Raw genomic sequence first — 20,238 nt, forward strand, 5'->3', positions numbered from 1 at the left:
GTAGCCTCCGTCGTAGCAGATGGATCTTCCGTAGAGAATGCGCAGAATGCAACACTCGTGCCGCTCCCCGCAGCGCCGGAGTCTTGCTTGCATCGCGGGCAGTTGGCGCGTATCACGCCGGGGGTTCCACATCCGTAACACGAGAACTTTTCACTTTTTGCAATGTCACTATTGTCGGTAGGAGTAACCGCCGTATCAGAACGTTTCGCGAGTAGCCATTTGCAATTATCTTTATTATGTCCGAATAACTTGCAATAATTACAAAAACGACTTGGTTTCGTACTAGAGTTCGTATCGTTCGGCACTTTATTTTCGCTTGCAGCACTTTGTCGCGTAAAGGTTTTTTGTTTTAATTGTTTACTATCGGAAAACGTGGTATTTGTTGACTTATTTTCGGGATTTCGGTCGTTAACGTTATTTCCTACATGACGAGTGACAGATCGGCCATTGACAGCGTTGACGTTGACGTTTGGCACATTCGCGGACGTCGTTCCATTCGTCTCGTTCATTTCGGCCAATGAATCTTCGACCGATCGAGTTTTCCGTAGTAGATCGTTGAACGATGTGACGCTTTCGCGAGGGACTCGTTTCCGGATCCGCCGGTTTAACAAGCCATAGACAATGTCGATTTGAATGGTTTCCTCTAACGAATATGGCAGCTGAGCTATCAATGCACGAGTTTTACATATAAAAATTTCTGTCTTTTCGTCACTTTGTTCTTCTCGAAATATCTCTCGAAATATGAGGAAAGGTGCTTTCCGTTTGCCAAATGCATGTTGTAGGTCGGCAATGGCCTCGTTCCACGTTTTGACGTTTTTACGAACACCATTCCACCACGTTGCCGCGAGACCGGTGAATAAAAATGAGAATCCGCGTAATGCATTTTCATCGGATATATTAGCACAATCTTTGTATGTCTGAATACCATCGATAAAAACCTCTAAGGCGTCTTCAACGGATTCTTCAGCTCCGCTAAAGCTGAGTTTGCAACCGGCAAAATGTCTGTCACGTTGATGCGTTGTAGCCTGAGTCGCCGTCACTAACTTCTCACACAATTCGTTGTGTGATTGTTGCATTTGTTGCAACAACATAGTTAGGTATTCTTGTGGCATCGTCAAATTAAAAGATGGCTCCGGTGTAGTTGACGTCGAAGATGTTTTAATCTTCGCACCGCTTTCGGTATTAAGATCAGCGGCAGCCATGTCTTTTTTGGGTGGCATCTCGCACGCGATTTCCACTCACTACACTATCTCACAACACAATCCGAACGCTGGGCGCCACGTATAACCGGGGACGGTTAATAAGGGTCCTGTGTTTTACGCGAAAACAGCCGTAAGGGAAAAGAACACTCACTGGGAAAACTATGAGGTCGCGCGCACGTTGCATCTCAAACGCATGCCGGAAACGAACTATTGATATGGCGCACGCGAGGTGATTGAGTGATTGATTTAGAGTGAATGTGATGAATGGTGAGTGTATGAAGATTAAGGGGTTCACAGACGTGTGTATGGTGAAGGTGTGTCTACACGTCTGTGTGGAATTGTAGGTTAGGGCGGTGCTACAATATATTTTAATAATTTTAAATACTTCTTTACACAGTAAAAAAAAATAATTATAGGACATTGTTACACAAATTGATTAAGTCCCACAGTAAGCTCAATAAGGCTTGAGTTGAGGGTACTTAGACAACGATATATATAATATATAAATATTTATAAATACATAGAAAACACCCATGACTCAGGAACAAATATCCATGCTCATCACACGAATAAATGCCCTTACCAGTATTTGAACCCGGGACCATCGGCTTCATAGGCAGGGTCACTACCCACTAGGCCAGACCGGTCGCCACACACACCGCCACACAGGGTTTTTATTGTTTTTTTTTAAGGAAACTAAATGGCATTGTTAATTTAAAAAAATGAATTAAAAAAAAGTATTTTAGGTAAAACGTAATGCAATCCTTTTGAGGCTGCTATTTAAAAACCTTTGCGACAGAACTTATGACCTACCGTAAACTATCGTTTATGCTAGTAACACCTTACTGTATTATGAACATGACTACAATGAGATAAAGAATAACCCCCTTATTCATAAACGTCTACTAAAGTTAACAAGCCGCTAATAATCGTTTCTCCCTTTCCATAATATCAATACGTCGGAAAGGGACAAACGATTATTAGCGGCTTGTTAACTTTAATAGACGTTTATGAATAAGAGGGTAAGTATACAGTGTGAAAATCCAATACGGGCGAATACGGTGATTAGCATAGGACCGCAGACGATGCGTCTTGACGTACCTGCAGACGATGCGTCTTGACGTACCAGCAGACGATGCGTCTTGACGTACCTGCAGAATATGCGTCTTGACGTACCTGCAGACGATGCGTCTTGACGTACCTGCAGACGATGCGTCTTGACGTACCTGCAGACGATGCGTCTTGACGTACCTGCAGACGATGCGTCCTGACGTACCTGCAGGCGATGCGTCTTGACGTACCTGCAGACGATGCGTCTTGACGTACCTGCAGAGGATGCGTCTTGACGTACCTGCAGACGATGCGTCTTGACGTACCTGCAGACGATGCGTCTTGACGTACCTGCAGACGATGCGTCTTGACGTACCTGCAGACGATGCGTCTTGACGTACCTGCAGAGGATGCGTCTTGACGTACCTGCAGACCATGCGTCTTGACGTACCAGCAGACGATGCGTCTTGACGTACCTACAGAATATGCGTCTTGACGTACCTGCAGACGAAGCGTCTTGACGTACCTGCAGACGATGCGTCTTGACGTACCTGCAGAGGATGCGTCTTGACGTACCTGCAGACGATGCGTCTTGACGTACTGCCACAGCGCGTTGACGATGACGGGCCTGGTCTGCGTGTGCACGCCGAGCAGGCGCGCCAGGCGCCCGTCCAGCTTGAACTGCAGCGGCTGGTAGTCCAGCAGCAGCAGGATGGTGCAGCGCACGTTCTTGTAGCCGGGCCGCTTCACCTGCCATTGAATATGCGGTGAGCTAAAATAATACTTACAAGTAAAAGTCAGTTCTTGATTGCAGGGACTTAATATATATATATTTTTTAGAAAACAAACAGCCTTTTATAAATGAACTTAAAATTGGCCTAAAGCTTCCTATGTTATTAAGAAAACTATTACATATAAATGTAAATTACTCTCTTAATAATAATGAAGACGTTTATTCAAAAAGTTTAAACTTAGGTACAGTCAGCATCAATAGTAGCGGATGGAACAACGTGCCAAAATCATCTGATATCCCGGATAACTTTTCCAAATATAGATAAATCTCTAAAATTCACCTTCAAAAGTATATCTTTTACAGTCTGTTGTTCTACTTTACAGAACCGTCAACTTTTGGCTGTTACAGAATGGTAGATAATTTTGAAACCTTGTTTGATTAGCTACTTTTGATGCTGACTGTACATAATAAAGGTACACAAGAATGCTTACAAACTAACTGAAAGGGAAAGTGGCTCAGCTAATGTCTGGCCAAAGAAAATGTAGGTAATGTCTGGGCCACAGCGGCCGTAAAGACTTCTAGCAATGGACGCTGTTATTCTGCTACCGCAAAATCTTCTAATAAATCTTTAGTAATATTTTTTTCTCAAACTTGTAATGAAATGTTGACATGACTTACTTCAAATTAGGTCCGGAAATACTACATATCAGGTGCGATGAGTGATGATGATATGTAAAGGAATTTCATACAGCCTTACACACCTAGGCCTGTAAGGCAACCTTCTTTTGTTTTTAAACGTCAAATTATGCACGTCTTGGCATTCAACCATAAAAACCTATAAGCAAAATTGTGACATTATGTTTTTTTTCTTTTTTTGTCCTTTTTGTGTTTTTTTTCTTCTTTTTTGTGTTAGTTAAATATTAATTCGGGGACTCAAAGGGGAACAAAAATTTCATTATTTTTGCGCTACGACGCACGGATTAGGAGATACAGCCCCATAAAGTTTTTTTTTTCAGTAATGCAGAAATCTTTGCTGTATCTCCTAAACCGTGCGTCGTGGCGTAAAAATAATCTAATTTTCGTTCCCCTTTTAATAACCCGAAAGTAATAATAACAATCATCATCATCATCATCCTATTTTTTTTAAATTAGTTCATTGCAAGTTTGAGAAAAGCACTATACAAATCTCGGCGAGAAACGGGGTTGCCGGCCGCGTATCCCTAGCCGACCTCGCTACGCTCGGCCGTCTATATCTACTTGGCCTGCAACCCTTCGTTTCCCGTCCTCTATAGTAATGTACTATTGTCGTTACAAAATAAAGCATTTATTGCTATCATATAACATAATATGTACCCTGCAAGGGCGCAACGATCTTTATCATCATCTTCCCGCAGTCCCGCAATTTTGCCACGGCTCATCGGGGTCCGCTTGGCAACTAATCCTAAGAATTGGCGTAAGCCTAGTTTTTACGAAAGCGACTGCCATCTCCTTTCAACCTAGAGGGTAAAGACCTTATTGGGACTAGTCCGGTTTCCTCAGGATCTTTTCCATTAGTACGAGCCGGGGTTTGAGCCCGCGAACTCCGGATTGCAAGTCGTACGCTCTTACCGACAAGCCACCAATGCCAGAAAACTTGGTAAGCTAAAATAATACATTACTTTAAATTAGTAAAAGTAAAGAGTTCTCGACTCATGACTGACGTCATGACGTACCTGGAATCCGTCAGTTTCCTGCGTGGTGAGGGTGCGGTGCCACTCCACCAAGTGGTTGTCGGGGCCGTACAGCTCCTTGTCCAGTTCAATCACCAATGACTTGAAGAATGATGAGAATTTGCGTTTCACCTGGCAACCCAGAAATGGAAGTTAGAGTCTGTGCGGAAAGAGAAGATACTCATAGCAGATGCAGCAGGATGCTGAGTATGTCGGATGCAAAATTGATATAGACATTATAAAAAAAATTAACAAGAGGGACACAGTTATGCATAGGAATATTACATTATATACATATCACGACTGAGTGTTGTAGAAAGAATAAGTAGTTGACAAAATTTCATTTTTGGTACAAGCTTTTATCAATGACTGTACATTTCTTACCACAGGCAACTAATACTCATCGAGACAATTCTACAAACCCCAAACACAATTAGGTTGCGTTGTTTTATCACAGAGTTCCTATAGCTACCTCCTGTCTCCATTATCAGATCATACGAGTATGTATGCAAATTTTTAGAACAATCGGAAATCGGAAAGTGGGTGAAATTTTTCTTCCATGATTTGATCCACACTAACAGGGCAAGTTAAGAGGAATTCCTAGTTGTGATTTTTCCATACAAACGCTCTCGACTGTTTCCTCCCTGGATTTTTAACCTAGAGCAATGATTTTTTCAAATAAGATCAATATCATCAATATCTGTGCCGCTATGTTTTGCTTTTTTGGATTATTTTATTTTGAAGAAAATTACAGCGCCTAGAAAATCGCAAAAACGGCTTAATTGAATTGGCTGTAAAAAAAGGCACAGTATACAAATATGACAACAAATATCCAAAAAATCAAAACATAGCGGCATAGATTATTTCTTCCTCTTGCAATTTCCAAAATTTCATAATGATTGGTTGTGAATTGGAGGAGGAAACAGTCGAGAGCGAAACCTCGATTTTTGAGTTTTTTGCGTGTGAATTTCGGTCCGAGCTGCAGTTGTCCTTATCGCACGAATTGGAGGCGGAGACAGTTTCTAAATATACGTACACAGAAGGAATAGTGATGGGCATAACATCCTTATTAGGGATTGCAGAACCGGTACTGTTTTAAAGAACCGGGATATCCCGGTACTTTCGGAACTGGTCTAATTATTTCATTATTTTAAATAAAACGACAGCATTTTGCGATTTGACCACCTTTCGTATTATAATTTAATAATCACATTTTCTTTTACTACGTATAATCACAATAAACAAGTTAATTTTTTTTAGAAATATGGTATTTTACATTGCTCATACTTGTGCGTCACAAGTAAAAGATAACTACATTGATGTTTGCCACTAGATAGCAAATTAAATGAAATTACATTGACAAGGGGATTTATATACATATAAGTATCGCAGTCGTATTGTATAATCCGCCGTATTACATTACGGCTAGCCGATATCAAAATAAGGGCCATTTTGAAATGCGGCGGTTCAACGATTAAGGTATGTTGGGTAAATACCGGATGCGGGTGAAGAACGTAGGACATTCATTTCTCCCTAATTTGGCTTTATTTTTTAATATTGGCAACATTGTGTAAGACGCCATTTCATTGCGCCTCGACTGCCAGTGTTCCCGCGTCGCTCAGGGAGTCGGGCTTGTGCTATGCGCAATCACAGAGAGCAAGGTAAATTTCGCGAATTCTTTCTTCTATCCGATCTTCGACCTGTAATTTATTTTGCGTATTGTGATGAAACTGTGTTTGTTTTTGTAATTGTGTTAACAGACTTAGCACTGCTGTAGACCGCTATCTGATCTTGACCCTTCCAGGTAAAGATCGGAAAGAAACAATCCGATCTTTACCTATTTCAAAAACAGCAGTGATTGTCAAACTTTAAATTTTCTTCAATTTACCTACTGACCTACTTAATTATCACAATTATTGTTTTCTTAATCACACTTTCGTACCATTATTTTTATCCAGTACCACTACCAGCGCGACGGTAAATCAAAAGGAAGAGATTCTGGCAGTCTTTTTTGTATGTTTGTATATTGTATGTGTATGTACACCTACTTACTGACAATGTAATTTTTTTAATTTCCGCAACCCAAAGGTTGCCTGGAAGAGATCGCTTTTTAGCGATAAGACCGCATGTTGTTTACCTGTCCTTATGTTTCTGTTTTCTTTTATTGAGGTGTGAAATAAAGAGTATTTATATTGTATAAGGAAGATGATACATGTTGAATTGTATAACAAAATCGAGTAAAATAGATAGCAAATGAGCAATTTTTCGCAATAAAGTACCTACACATACGGATGCATATGTAGATGTGCACGCATACATACATAGCTAGTTTAGGATACAAAATAGAGATAGGGCTTCGAAATTAGTTTCCTTAAAATGCTTCAAGAGGGCTCTCTTTTCCTATATATTTACTTTACTCTTTACATACGATCCTTACATTTTATAAAAAAAAAAGATTGTATATCAACTATATATATATACATAATTGCAAAATTATACCAACAAAATCGCAATTTTAGTTATTTTCTATACTTCTTTCTTAAGATGGGCTCTCAGTGAGCTCAACGAGGGGAGGGAGGGGGTTAGGGTCGGCAACGCGCATGTAGCTCCTCTGGAGTTGCAGGCGTACATAGGCTACGGATACTGCTTACCATCAGGCAGGCCGTATGCTTGTTTGCCACCGACGTAGTATAAAAAAAAACCTTGACCTTTTTAAAGAACTACTTAATCTTTTTGATTTCTAAGTTTGATTCTTATTTTTTTGGCGACCTTAATTAAAAATGAATGGGCACGATTACTTTTTATTTTGATTTTTGTCCCTCCTACTTAAGTACTTAATATCTTCCAGTACATTCCTTTCAATAAACAATACATTTACACTTTCACTAAACCTGTACAGTTCACGAGATCTTAAATTGTCAAAACTTCGAAACCTATCTATTATTTTAGTGGTTTTTCTTACTTTATTACTTCGGGTAAATCTTACAATAAGAGGTTTCTTAGCACATTGTTTACTTATCAAATTGCCTTATGACATAGGTATCAAAGTTTGAGAGCCACAATTTTACCAATTTTTGTATCAGGGTTAAGATCGGATACAATAATACGAAAAAAAAACTTTCGTTGACCACTTTTAAGTTTGTAATTATTGGTGGCTGTAATGTAATTTATATACATTGGAGAAGGGTAGACACCGGACCTACGAATACGAATGAATCTACGGTTATTATTTAACGATTCGCTCCGTACTTCAAGAATCTGTCACGTGCTGAGATCTCGAAAAAACATTTTCTCACGAGTTCTCTCAATTGGTCCCAAAATTGTCCGGCATTACCCCAACATACTTTACCCAGATTGTCATTGCGATACGTTCTAAGTTTAGCCCCATCGTACTACAAGTTAAATAGATTGTAGTTTAGCCATATATTTATACCTACTTACAAAAACGGATAGGTACAGTCAAGTGTAAAAATATGGGTGTACACATCTTACTCAAAAATATGTCCCATAGCATCTTATTCCAGTGTAGTAAGAGCGTAGTACCATATTTATGAGACGATTCTTTCGATAGATATTTTTGCACTTGACTGTACGACGACGACCGAAGCAGGGACATCATTCTTTTTTGCAGTTTTTACCTAAGTATATGGTAATTAATAGATACAGTATAATATAAAAATGAAAAACAATATTATGTGATAACAACAAAAACAACTTGCATCGGGCAGCGCAGGATAAATTCCGTCCGGCGCGCGGGCGATGTCGACGGAACGGCGCGCAATGAGCGAGCGGTCGCGTCTCGCATCTGTGTGCGCGCACTCACACTTAGATAGCTCCCGCTCCCGCCCACCGCAGCGCGACAGAAACATAGCTTCAAAAATTCGAGATTTGAAAAGTTGCTCAGCTAGGAATTGCTCTTAAATAAATTAACTAAAAGCTTGTAAAAATGAAAGGGATTCGGTTAAGGGGAAGAACTTCAATAATTGGACAAACATCGACGATGCGAGGCTTCGAAGGTTGGCCATAACAAGGAGAGATTTTGCAAAGTAGTGGCCACCGAAGAAGTTTGTAGTCTAGTCGTCTCTCAACAGATATGTGGAAGCTGTGTGTACCTGCGGCGCCTTGCCGGGGTCCCCCTTGGCGTCGTCCAGCAGGCGGCCCTCCACGCGCAGCTCCCACGACGCCACCGCGTTGTCGCCCTGACCTGCGCCACCAAACAGCATCGGACCATTGTAGTGTAGACGATTTATCGTGTAATAATGGGGAGATACCTATCTGAGCACGCACTCTAGGACAATAGGGGGATGTTCAGATATTTGCGAGCACTTCGGCCGCTCCGATATATTTAGAATAGAATAGAAGAATAGAATAGAATTTGTTTTATTCATAAACTCACAAACAGTAATATATTATATTATATTATATTAAAGCTTTATTTGTTCTACAGTCAGATTATTATTTTTATTTTTTTAATTCTTTAAATTTGTTTTGGGGCTGACTGCAGATCCCATCTGCTGGGTGAAAGCCTCCTCACTTTTTCTCCACTCATCCCTGTCTTTGGCTTTTTGGAGCCAGTCTTTTCCTGCGACGGAGTAGATGTCGTCTATCCACTTCTTTTTGGGCCTTCTTCGGAGCCTCCGTCCGGCCGGTCCGGTCCATTTTGTTGTTACTAATGTCCATCTTTTGTCCTTATATCTGGCTACATGACCTGCCCATTGCCATTTTAGATGAAGAGCTTGTTGAAGAGCGTCTGTAAGTTTGGTCTTTTGACGTATTATTTCGCTTCTAATTTTCTGTATTTTCCTTATATTCAATATACTTCTCTCCATAGATCGTTGACAGGTCGTTATAGCTTTACGTACTTTCTTTGTGTATGTCCAAGTTTGGCTTCCGTAAGTTAGACTAGGCAGGATACAGGTGTCCATTACGATTTTCTTATGGGCTATGCTGTATTCACCTTTCAAGATTTCCTTCTGGGACCAAAACTTTTTCCAGGCTGTGTTTATGCGTCTGTCCACTTCTTCCTCGTTGTTAGATGGGCTAAAAGATATGTGTTTTCCCAAGTATATGTATTCATTAACATAATCAATTTCAGTCCCTGCCACATTAATTAGTCTTCTTCGACTGTTGGTCATAGCTTTTGTTTTAGATGTGTTCATGTGCAGTCCTACTTTCTTGCTCTCCTTGTCAAGGGTATTCATCATGTCTTCTAGTTGGGTCGCAGATTCTGCAAAGATTATAATATCATCTGCAAAGCGTAGATGGGTTAGACGTTTATTAAGTATACTGATTCCTTTATTCTTCCACTGTATGTTCTTAAAAACTTGTTCTAGTACTGCTATAAACAGTTTCGGTGAGATTGGATCTCCCTGTCGGACACCTTTGCCTATAGCTATCTCCTCTCCTTTCCTTTCCATTTTCACTCTGCTTACACTTTGGCTATAGATGTTTATTAGGATGTTTATGTACGTTTGATTGATTTCACATGTTTTCAGAGCTCGCCAGATAGAGCTATGTGTAATGCTATCGAAGGCCTTCGAATAGTCTATAAACGCTATATAAAGAGGGTAATTATATTCTATGTATTTTCCCATTACTTGATCTAAGGTATGAATATGGTCTATAGTTGAATATCCCGACCTAAATCCAGCTTGTTCAATTGGTTGGTGTGCATCTATACTTGGCGTTAGTCGAGTCTGTAGTATGGATGTGAAGAGTTTATAGACACTTGACAGCAAACTGATTGGGCGATAGTTGCTAACATCTAGTGGATTGCCCTTTTTGTACAGTAGGATGATATCAGAGCTGCACCACTGTTTGGGGACAGTTTCTTGTTCTAAGACCATGTTATATAATTGAGCAAGGTAAGGTACTAGCAGTGGGGCTCCAATTTTTAGTGCTTCGTTACTGATATTGTCAGGTCCAGGGCTCTTTTCAGGTTTTAAATGAGAAATATGTTTTGATATTTCTAGTTCGGATATTGGTTCTACTATGTCCTGATTGTTTTGCTTTGATTCTAGGAAGGTTGTATTGTCAGGTTCTTTATCTGGTTTCTTATATAGATCTTGATAGAAATTGGTAGCATGTGTAATAACATCTTTTCTGTTCTTTGTTTCTCGTTCCTGATTTTGTAATTTTTGTATCCAATCTTTGTGACTTTTGAGTTCTTTATAAGCTCGTTTGGAGCTTCTGTAGGTAACTAAGTTTCTCTTAATTGTTTCTTGTCTATGACTTCTGTAATCTTTTTTTATAGCTTTATTTGTTTTCTTAAATATTTTTTTTATTTCTGATTTTATTTCTTTTGACTTGTTTTCTATTGCTAACAGTTCTGTGCGTTTGTTAACTAGTTCTATTGTTTCTTGCCTTAGTATTTTCTTCTTCTTTTGTTCATCCTTATTAATTTTTAGGCTACTTGTTATTGCAGTTTCTAGGTTATCATAATAAGTTTGTGTGTTTGTATGTTTTTTATTAAGGAGATATGTTATTAGATTATCATTTAAATGTTGTAGGTATTTGGTTTTTTCTTGTTCTGTTGTTGGTGGTTTTGGTAATGATCTATAGGCCTTTCTGCTTTTTTTAGGTGCTTCAAGTAGGAAGGATGACCTTAGAAGTCTGTGGTCTGATGGGAAGGACAATTTGTTTAGAACTTCGACATTTGTAATTTGTTTTGGTTTGTTGCATAGGATGTAGTCAATCTCATTCTTTGTTTTATTGTCAGGTGATACCCATGTCCATCTTCGTTGCTGTTTTTTCTTGAAATATGTGTTCATGATAGATAAGTGTTGTTCACGAGCATATTGTAGTAGCCATTCTCCTCTTTCATTCCGTTTGCCGTATCCATATTTTCCCATTATTAGATTTTCAAATTTCCGTGGTTGACCTATTTTGGCGTTGAAATCCCCTATGACTAGTACATTTGTGTCCTGTGTGTCTTGAGCATTCTTGAGGTCATCATAGAATTTCTGCATTTCATCCTCCTTCGCTCTTTCGGTAGGTGCATAGGCTTGTATTATAGTTATGGGTTGATTTTTGAATTTTAATTTCAACAATGCTACTCTTTCCGATATTCCAATGAAATCAATGATATTCTGTTTTAATGTTTTCTTTATTAAGAAGCCGACTCCATGAAGTCCTTTTGTTTCTCCTTTATAACACAATATAAAGTCTTGATGTTCTTCTATTTTACATCCTGTTCGTCTTACTTCAGCAAGTCCAATTATATCATATTCAATTTTTTCAAGGGCTTGTGTTAGATCCAGCAATCTTTCCGGAGATGACAGTGATCTCACATTGTATGTGCATATTTTGAGTGTTTGTTTTTGCTGTGCGCGTTCATTTCTTTGGGAGGTGTGAGGGTGGTGGTCTAATTCCCCACGAGGACCAGTCGGCTTGGGGAATGTTATGTTTTTTTGTTTAATTGTTGTTGTTGTACTTGTGTTATTTGTTTTTGTTTTTGTTTTCCGGTTGGTGGGGGTTTCTAGTTTTTTGATTGAGCTTCAATGGGTGAGTTGCTTCTATTCGTTAAATGGTTGAATTTTGATTGCTTTGCAGGTTGATCAATTTTTTCCTGATTGTCTGCTCTCCCGAAGTTGTTCGGTGGTGTGGAAGGGGGTGAGGATGGTACCCTTTTCCTTTTATCATTTTTCGGCTCGATTTTATCTTTTATTATTAGCTTATTGTGTTTTAAGATAGCGTACTTTCCTGCCTCTCTTGCTTCGATCATTTTTGGAATGAGTGATTTTCTTTCTTCGAGAACCTCTTTTGTGTAGTCCTCCGTTATTTTTATATTTTTTGGGAATGATTTCTTATTTCTAAGTAACTCCATTTTTCTCCATTCTAATGTTAGAGTTAGTTTTATTGGTCTGACCTTCTTTTCAATCTTTCTCCCTAATCTTTCCAATCTACTGATTTCCCACTTGTCCCACTCCGCCCCATTTTGGTTCTTACAGGAGTTGTTCAAAGTTTTCAATATAATCTCCATCAGCTCGGTGTTATTTACTTCCTTTTCTTCAACGCCGTGAATAATCACATTGTTTCTTCTTGATTCTGCTTCTAGAATTTTTATTCTTGATTTTAATATACCATTCTCAGCTTTTAATTTGTCAGTTTCCTGTAAGATTGGTAGTAATTGTGCCTCTATTGTTGTCGAAATCGTTGTGTGGACAGTTTCATTTACAGCGTCTATTGAAGCTTTTTGCTTGTCAAATTCCGCCTTCATTTTGTCCCATAGAGCGTTCATTTGATCTTCCATGATGCAATAACAAAACGTTAGTGTGTTTACTTGGAATGGAACGTATTTTCTTGTTGTTTGTCTGTATTTGTGATGGCAGCACTAATTTCTTGCCGTAATGTTGGTAGCGGAGTTCTGTTGAGAATGTGACACTTGGGTTTTGAGGTTATGTTTAAATTTGATTTCTTCTAGGATTTTGTCGTAATCCTGGCGTAAAACACTGATATTTTCACTACACTTTCTTTGCAAATGTCTTCTTTTAAGAATTTTTCATAGTCCGATAAATTTTAACTCGTTTTCACTGGGATAGGAATTATTTATTACGGAGCGCACTGACAGTCAGCTAAACTGTTCGAGCACCGGAACCGGAAAACCACAAACAGTAATAGACAGACATAAAAGAGAACATAGTGAGAGTAAAGTGTCACGAAATGGCCTCATCTCAGCATGTTGCTGGCGACTTCCAGCGCTGATCTTCCGATGAGACCATCGAGTGCGAAATAATCACGGAAGGTAACAGACAAAAGGAAAGAAACATAAAATAAACATGACGAACATACTTAACACTAAGTTTAAATAAAATTGCACGGACGAAACGAACGTACCGGTCTGTACCGGTCCGGTCGGATCGTATCGTGGCGCGGCATTAAGCGTGCATAACTAGCGCCAGGTCAGTGGTAGCTACATGAATTAAATCCAATGACAGATTTGACAAACATAATCTCATAATCTCAATCCGTTTTCGATCATGAATTTGATGGCGACGTACATTCGTTCTCTATTAGCTAGGTCATGGGACTCATAGGTAGGTGGGTTTTTTAGGCCCCTTCCCAACTTGGCGGTGTGATGTGACTGATGTCGACCAGATCTCCTCACTTAGCGGTACACCTGTCAGTATACTCTCGGTATACAACTGTAGAATCTTGCAGAAGCTCTTTCGCCGTCGCGAGATAATGTCGTCGTCCGAGGGAGATACTTTAGCCGTTAGCGTGTAAAATGTATTTGCGATTGCGCAAAAAAAGAAGAAAATATTGGGTATCCCTACATTAGAAAAAATCTTAATTGCATACTTTTTTTTGCGGCACAACTCTCACAAGGTGATGCAAAATTTCAGGTGAAAACAAAGATTCAAAACGAACATATCGTGAGGTACTGTGCCTTATTGCACCCATGATCACTAAACAAAATAATAGATTAAGGAATTGTGATATGCACATGACTCTTTCGGCCGGCATTTTTCTTAAAATCGCATGAAGTGACCGTTTGGCATCCAAGCTTTTACTGGCTGTCCGCGCCGCCCGCGCCAAATAGGAAGCGCCTATTCGAATATAGGCACTCGGTAACGAATCGGTAAAAAAAATACCGAGCGTACTTCACTGCACCGATACCGCACCGCCAAGTGAAGAAGGCGCCTTATTCGTAAGCTACTGTGCCTTATTACACCCATGATCACTAAACAAAATACTAGATTAAGGAATTGTGATATGCACATGACTCTTTCGGCCGCCATTTTTCTTAAAATCGCATGCAGTGACCGTTTGGCATCCAAGCTTTTACTGGCTGTCCGCGCCGCCCGCGCCAAATAGGAAGCGCCTATTCAAATATAGGCACTCGGTGACGAATCGGTAAAAAAAATACCGAGCGTACTTTACTGCACCGATACCGCACCGCCAAGTGAAGAAGGCGCCTTATTCGTAAGCTACTGTGCCTTATAACACCCATGATCACTAAACAAAATACTAGATTAAGGAATTGTGATATGCACATGACTCTTTCGGCCGCCATTTTTCTTAAAATCGCATGCAGTGACCGTTTGGCATCCAAGCTTTTACTGGCTGTCCGCGCCGCCCGCGCCAAATAGGAAGCGCCTATTCAAATATAGGCACTCGGTGACGAATCGGTAAAAAAAATACCGAGCGTACTTTACTGCACCGATACCGCACCGCCAAGTGAAGAAGGCGCCTTATTCGTAAGCTACTGTGCCTTATTACACCCATGATCACTAAACAAAATACTAGATTAAGGAATTGTGATATGCACATGACTCTTTCGGCCGCCATTTTTCTTAAAATTGCATGCAGTGACCGTTTGGCATCCAAGCTTTTAATGGCTGTCCGCGCCGCCCGCGCCAAATAGGAAGGGCCTATTCAAATATAGGCACTTGGTAACGAATCGGTAAAAAAAATACCGAGCGTACTTTACTGCACCGATACCGCACCGCCAAGTGAAGAAGGCGCCTTATTCGTAAGCCACTGTGCCTTATTACACCCATGATCACTAAATAAAATACTAGATTAAGGAATTGTGATATGCACATGACTCTTTTGGCCGCCATTTTTCTTAAAATCGCATGCAGTGACCGTTCGGCATCCAAGCTTTTACTGGCTGTCCGCGCCGCCCGCGCCAAATAGGAAGCGCCTATTCATATATGCACTCGGTAACGAATCGGTAAAAAAAATACCGAGCGTACTTTACTGCACCGATACCGCACCGCCAAGTAAGGAAGGTGCCTTATACTACGTCGGTGGCAAACAAGCATTTGGCCCGCCTGATGGTAAGCAGTCTCCGTAGCCTACGCCTGTAACTCCAGAGGTGTTACATGCGCGTTACCGACCCTCACTCCGCACCCTCGTTGAGCTCTGGACGCTCACTAAGGAGACTGTGCATAAAATTCGAGTGGCACAGAGAGCCATGGAGCGCGCCATGCTCGGCATCAAACTTCAAGACCGAGTGAGGAATGTCAAGATCCGACGTCGCACCAAGGTGCAAGACGTCGGACACGTCATTACCAAATTAAAATGGAGCTGGGCGGGACATGTTGCCAGGCAGAGTGATGGCAGGTGGGCCAAAATGCTAACGGAATGGTAATGGTGGCCGCTTACAGACGAAAGGAGTGCCTGGCGTCCGTTGGCTCGTTGGGTGGACGACATTCGGAAGACTGCGGGTCACTTCTGGATGAGATTGGCTCGGGACCGGGATAAGTGGCGTACTAGAAGAGAGGCCTATGCTCAGCAGTGGGCGATAAAAGGCTGATGATGATGTACCCTACCGCACAAAGCGAGATGACATTCACAGTGCCCATACCTCTCTTTTGGACGTAGTAAGGACATACCCGGGTCCAATGGGTGAGTCTGATAGTAGACATTTTTTATGACTATTATTTTATGCATGTGTACGTGAAAAGGCCATGATATCAAAGTGTCTGTAGTAAGTAACTAACGTTGACATTAGAGTCCATCAATAGCTTGTAGTGTGTTTTTTGACCAGAGTAACATACCTGGGTAAGGGTTAAAAGTCAGCTTGCGTTTATCCCTTGGAATGGCAGGGCGTCGACTCCCGACCGATTATGTCATTTAAATTTCAAATTTGATTAATTGAAATAAAATCGAAATTCCACTCAAAAACGACATATTCCACTTGAAGAGTTATGCTTCTGCGCCTCGTGTATATCAAACTAAATAATGCAAAGGACTATAAACCTTACTGTAAAGAGATTAAGCCCAAATTACAACCAAGAGAACATACCTGGATAGAAAGTGTTGGATATAAAAATCCTCAGCTTCCGTTTCTGCTTCATAGGCCGCTTGAGCGCCTCCTGAATGTCCAACCTCTTTCTCAATATGGTGGCGTCCAGTTTCCTCTCAAATGCCAGCAGGTCCATGTAGGCTTGGGACTCGGGGACCAGGTCGCGGACCTTCTGCGGAAGGATCTTGTCCGCCAGACGCTTCTTGCGCTTGCCACCGCCAGCTGCGTACTCGCTGTAATAAATAGACAAGGTTAAAGTTTTATACAAACTTTGATAGTATATTTTTTATGGACCATGATTCGGAGAGGGGAAACGAATAATGCAAATCGCTGGACGGAAGCTGTGGCTGGGCAGGTAACTTTAGGCAGCGGCCCGTTGTCGAGACTCTAGAGTGAGCTACGAGCAGTCGCGATGAACTAGAGCGAGGCCAGAAGGGTTGCGGTCGCTGAAGATAGGACGGCGTGTGACAGCTTATGAAGGCACCTCTGGGGTGCTTTACGACAACAAAATGATACATTGAACTAGAGAGAGATTATTTTGTACAGACAGGTATTTTAACCTTTTCGCCGCCACGTCAATGAAGTAATAAAGCGTGTTCAACGCCACGTCAAAAATTGCACGTATACAAACCTGATCAAAACCACGACTTGATATGAAGTCGTGGCGTGTGGGGCACAAAATGTACTGACTTTATATCAAGTCAATGGCGGTGAAAAGGTTAAAGGATACGTCACACTGCAGCGCTGCTTTCTTGGCTTACTGCAGTTTGCCGAAGACTTCACTCATAGAATGAAAATGTCCACTGTACCATGTGAATACACTTACTTATTGTACATATTGGGCGGCTTATGTTGCGGCGGCAGTGGGCTTCTGTTGTCCGGCGGGCGCTTGCCGCCGGGCGGCGCGGGGCCGGGCGCCGGGCGCAGCGCGCCGGGCGCCTGCGGGGCGCCGCCGTGCGGCGGGGCGTGCGGTGCGGCGTGCGGCGCGGCGTGCGGCGCCGCGTGCGGGGCCCCGCCGTACGGCGCGGGCCGCGGCGTGCCGCCGGCCGACACGGGCGGCGGGGTGAAACCACTGCGTTGCTGTAATATTACACGATATATTAAAACAAGTTGCTCACATTTTTAAAGTTGGTATTGCTCAACATGTTTTGCTCCATAGTGAGGACTGCGAGGAGCCACAACCCATTTTAATATATTTTATCTACACAAATATCATAAACCCTCTATGATGCCTTCAAAATATATATATGTATATAATATATAAACTGTGATAAACTGTTTTGTTACAATAGATTTCTTATCTGTGATGATTTGGTTATGACTTCAAATTTGGAACATCTCTGAAAAATAAAAAGCAATTCCATTTGGCCTCTATTCTAATATCAGTCGAGATGCCTTTTTTTCGAAATGAAATGTCAATTGCATACAATTTTGACATATCTCGCATGTTAGTTTGTATCGAATGATACGGAACTAGGCCCCCGACTCTAGTTTGTCTCTGAATTAAAAAAAAAACTACGAATGCGTGACATGCGTGAAAAAAGTTTTCATTTGCCGCCATTTGATGTACAGTTTATCTTTTAATTAGTTTTAAGTATAAAATGAATGTTTTGTTATTTTTAAAGTACCTATAGCAAAAGTTTCGTGTAAAATGAGCGATAAAAATATTTCGGTGACGCCACCACATATCTGCGAGTTCCGCCAAGAGAGTAACGATGTCCTGTAATTTGGGTTAGTGAATATATCATAGCAAGTTTATAATATGTGTGTACATAAAATAGTGATTGTAAAACTGTACATAATTTGGCATTAAAGGAGCGACAAGGGGACAACATTGTGTGAGCGGCTCAGGGTGTGTAAAGGTGTGCGCCGCTTTCTACCCAGTGGCTGTAAGCAGCCACTGTGCCAACTCTCGTCTTATGCAAATTTCACTTCCACCCTGCGAGCATATAGCTCTGCAACCCCACTCTGGACGGCCGGTATTATTATTATTAGGCGGGTTCACACAGAGCGAGCACACTCACAAACCGGCCAGCTTCTTTAAGAATGCTTGTTGCAAATGCAAGTACTGTACAAAACTATAATGCAGTAGCTAAACACAGCCACCGCTTGGCTAGTAGTAGTAAAACACTTTTATTGTACAAAACAGGAAATAAAACACTCTTCATTAGTACAAAGGTGAACTTATCCCTTTAAGGGATCTCTACCAGTTAACATTTGAGCAATTGAAGGAGAATTGGAGTCAGACATCCATACTGTACAAAGTGGTGCAAAAACATGAAAATAATAGAAAAGGTGTTTAGTTTACTTATATCCTACAATATAGATGTAATGGTATATGACATACAACAAATATATACATATATATACAACTAAGTTCATATGTATTCTATAGTATTCAGGTGCTTTCAATAAAGCACCAATGGCAGTGGTCGACATACACTTTATCACTGCCAATTAGAAGTACCTAAGTTCAAAAAGACTAAAACATTAGCACAGTATACTTAAAGTCTTGCAAATCACTCTTTCTTCAACCTACATTCTATAAACCACAGTCTGCATTTGATCATTTTGGCAATTAACGCTTATAAATCAGCATCTTTTTGGAAGATTAATATCAGTTCACTACAAATTAAAGTTTTATTATCTAGAGTCATTGAGATCATGACTTGCAATTCGGCTACAATGTTATACCTTTCACTGTTCTATTGAAGCCATTGCTATACATATTTATAACTAGTGGCTTATCAATGTAAAAACAAAAAATAACAAAAGATATATGAAAGCAGTTTGCCAGAGTCAAAACGGAGACCTACACTAACACTTTGGTCAATAAACCTTGGTCATGTTCATCAAATGCAGTCTAAATAAACCACATACTTCCTGATAATGGCTAACAACATATTTGTTTCATGTCACATATTTATAAACAACAAAATTTCTAGGCCTAGTATAGTTAACATAGCAATGTCATAATACGTTTCCAATCAACATAAACTTACCAATCACAAATAGTACTATAACGGCTTACCGGAAAATTGGGTCCAGGATAGGGTCGTGGCGGCATGGCGTTAGGAGGCGGCGCAGCCCCTGCGTACCGCGGCTGCGGTGGCAGCGCCGCGCCGGCCGGCCCACCCGGTCCCGGTCCGGGACCCGGCCCCGGCCCACCCGGCCCGCCGGGTCCGCTTGGACCAACAGGAGGCCCACCGGGAGGAAATCTTTGAGCCATAATACACGTACGCTGTGATCACACGAACTTCACTCTACTCCATTACACGGTTACTGGTAATCACTACACTTGTCTTAAGTTACTATAAGTTTAAGATGAAGGAATTATCCTAAAACACTCGATTTTAAGTGATTCTTATTCCTAGAACAATTATAGTTACGAATTTTTAATAAACAAGTAAATTTGACGTTTTGCCTTTCGATTTTGTGCTTTTGACTTTAGAGCGACAGCGACGCTATGGAAGACAATGTTGCCAACACACCTGTACTCCTGTACAATAATCGCTATTGATGAAATAAAATCCATGATCTATCCCTTTTCTCAATATAATATAACAAACGAAAATGACACGGCCATACAATGCGAAAACAAACAAGTTTTTGTAATAATCGGTATCGATTACGGTCTCATACGCTAGGAAGCCGAATCATGGTTCGTTACTGTCAGTCTCTGGCGCTGTCTACTACTCTACTCTTCTTACTTGTCATTGTCATTACGTTGTTTGTTTATTTCTCGTTTATTTACTAGTTATTATATAAGTGTTTCGTTTTTATACTTAA

General features: G+C 40.8%; 1 protein-coding gene across 1 annotated transcript in view; it reads right to left on the reverse strand.

Annotated features, from left to right (window-relative positions):
* The window catches only part of LOC133520943 (brahma-associated protein of 60 kDa), a 33,169-nt gene extending 13,265 nt beyond the window's left edge, over positions 1–19,904 (reverse strand). The window contains exons 1-6 of the mRNA XM_061855659.1: positions 19,481–19,904; positions 17,276–17,529; positions 16,450–16,682; positions 8,807–8,898; positions 4,698–4,826; positions 2,829–3,002 (exon numbers count right to left, since the gene is read on the reverse strand). Of these exons, the coding sequence (XP_061711643.1) occupies positions 2,829–3,002; positions 4,698–4,826; positions 8,807–8,898; positions 16,450–16,682; positions 17,276–17,529; positions 19,481–19,678 (1,080 nt within the window). The 5' untranslated portion in view covers positions 19,679–19,904. The remainder of the gene's footprint in view (positions 1–2,828; positions 3,003–4,697; positions 4,827–8,806; positions 8,899–16,449; positions 16,683–17,275; positions 17,530–19,480) is intronic.
* Between the last annotated feature and the right edge of the window lie 334 nt (positions 19,905–20,238).

The sequence above is a fragment of the Cydia pomonella genome, chromosome 9 (genome assembly GCF_033807575.1).
Source record: "Cydia pomonella isolate Wapato2018A chromosome 9, ilCydPomo1, whole genome shotgun sequence".
NCBI classification, from domain to species: Eukaryota; Metazoa; Arthropoda; class Insecta; order Lepidoptera; family Tortricidae; genus Cydia; species Cydia pomonella.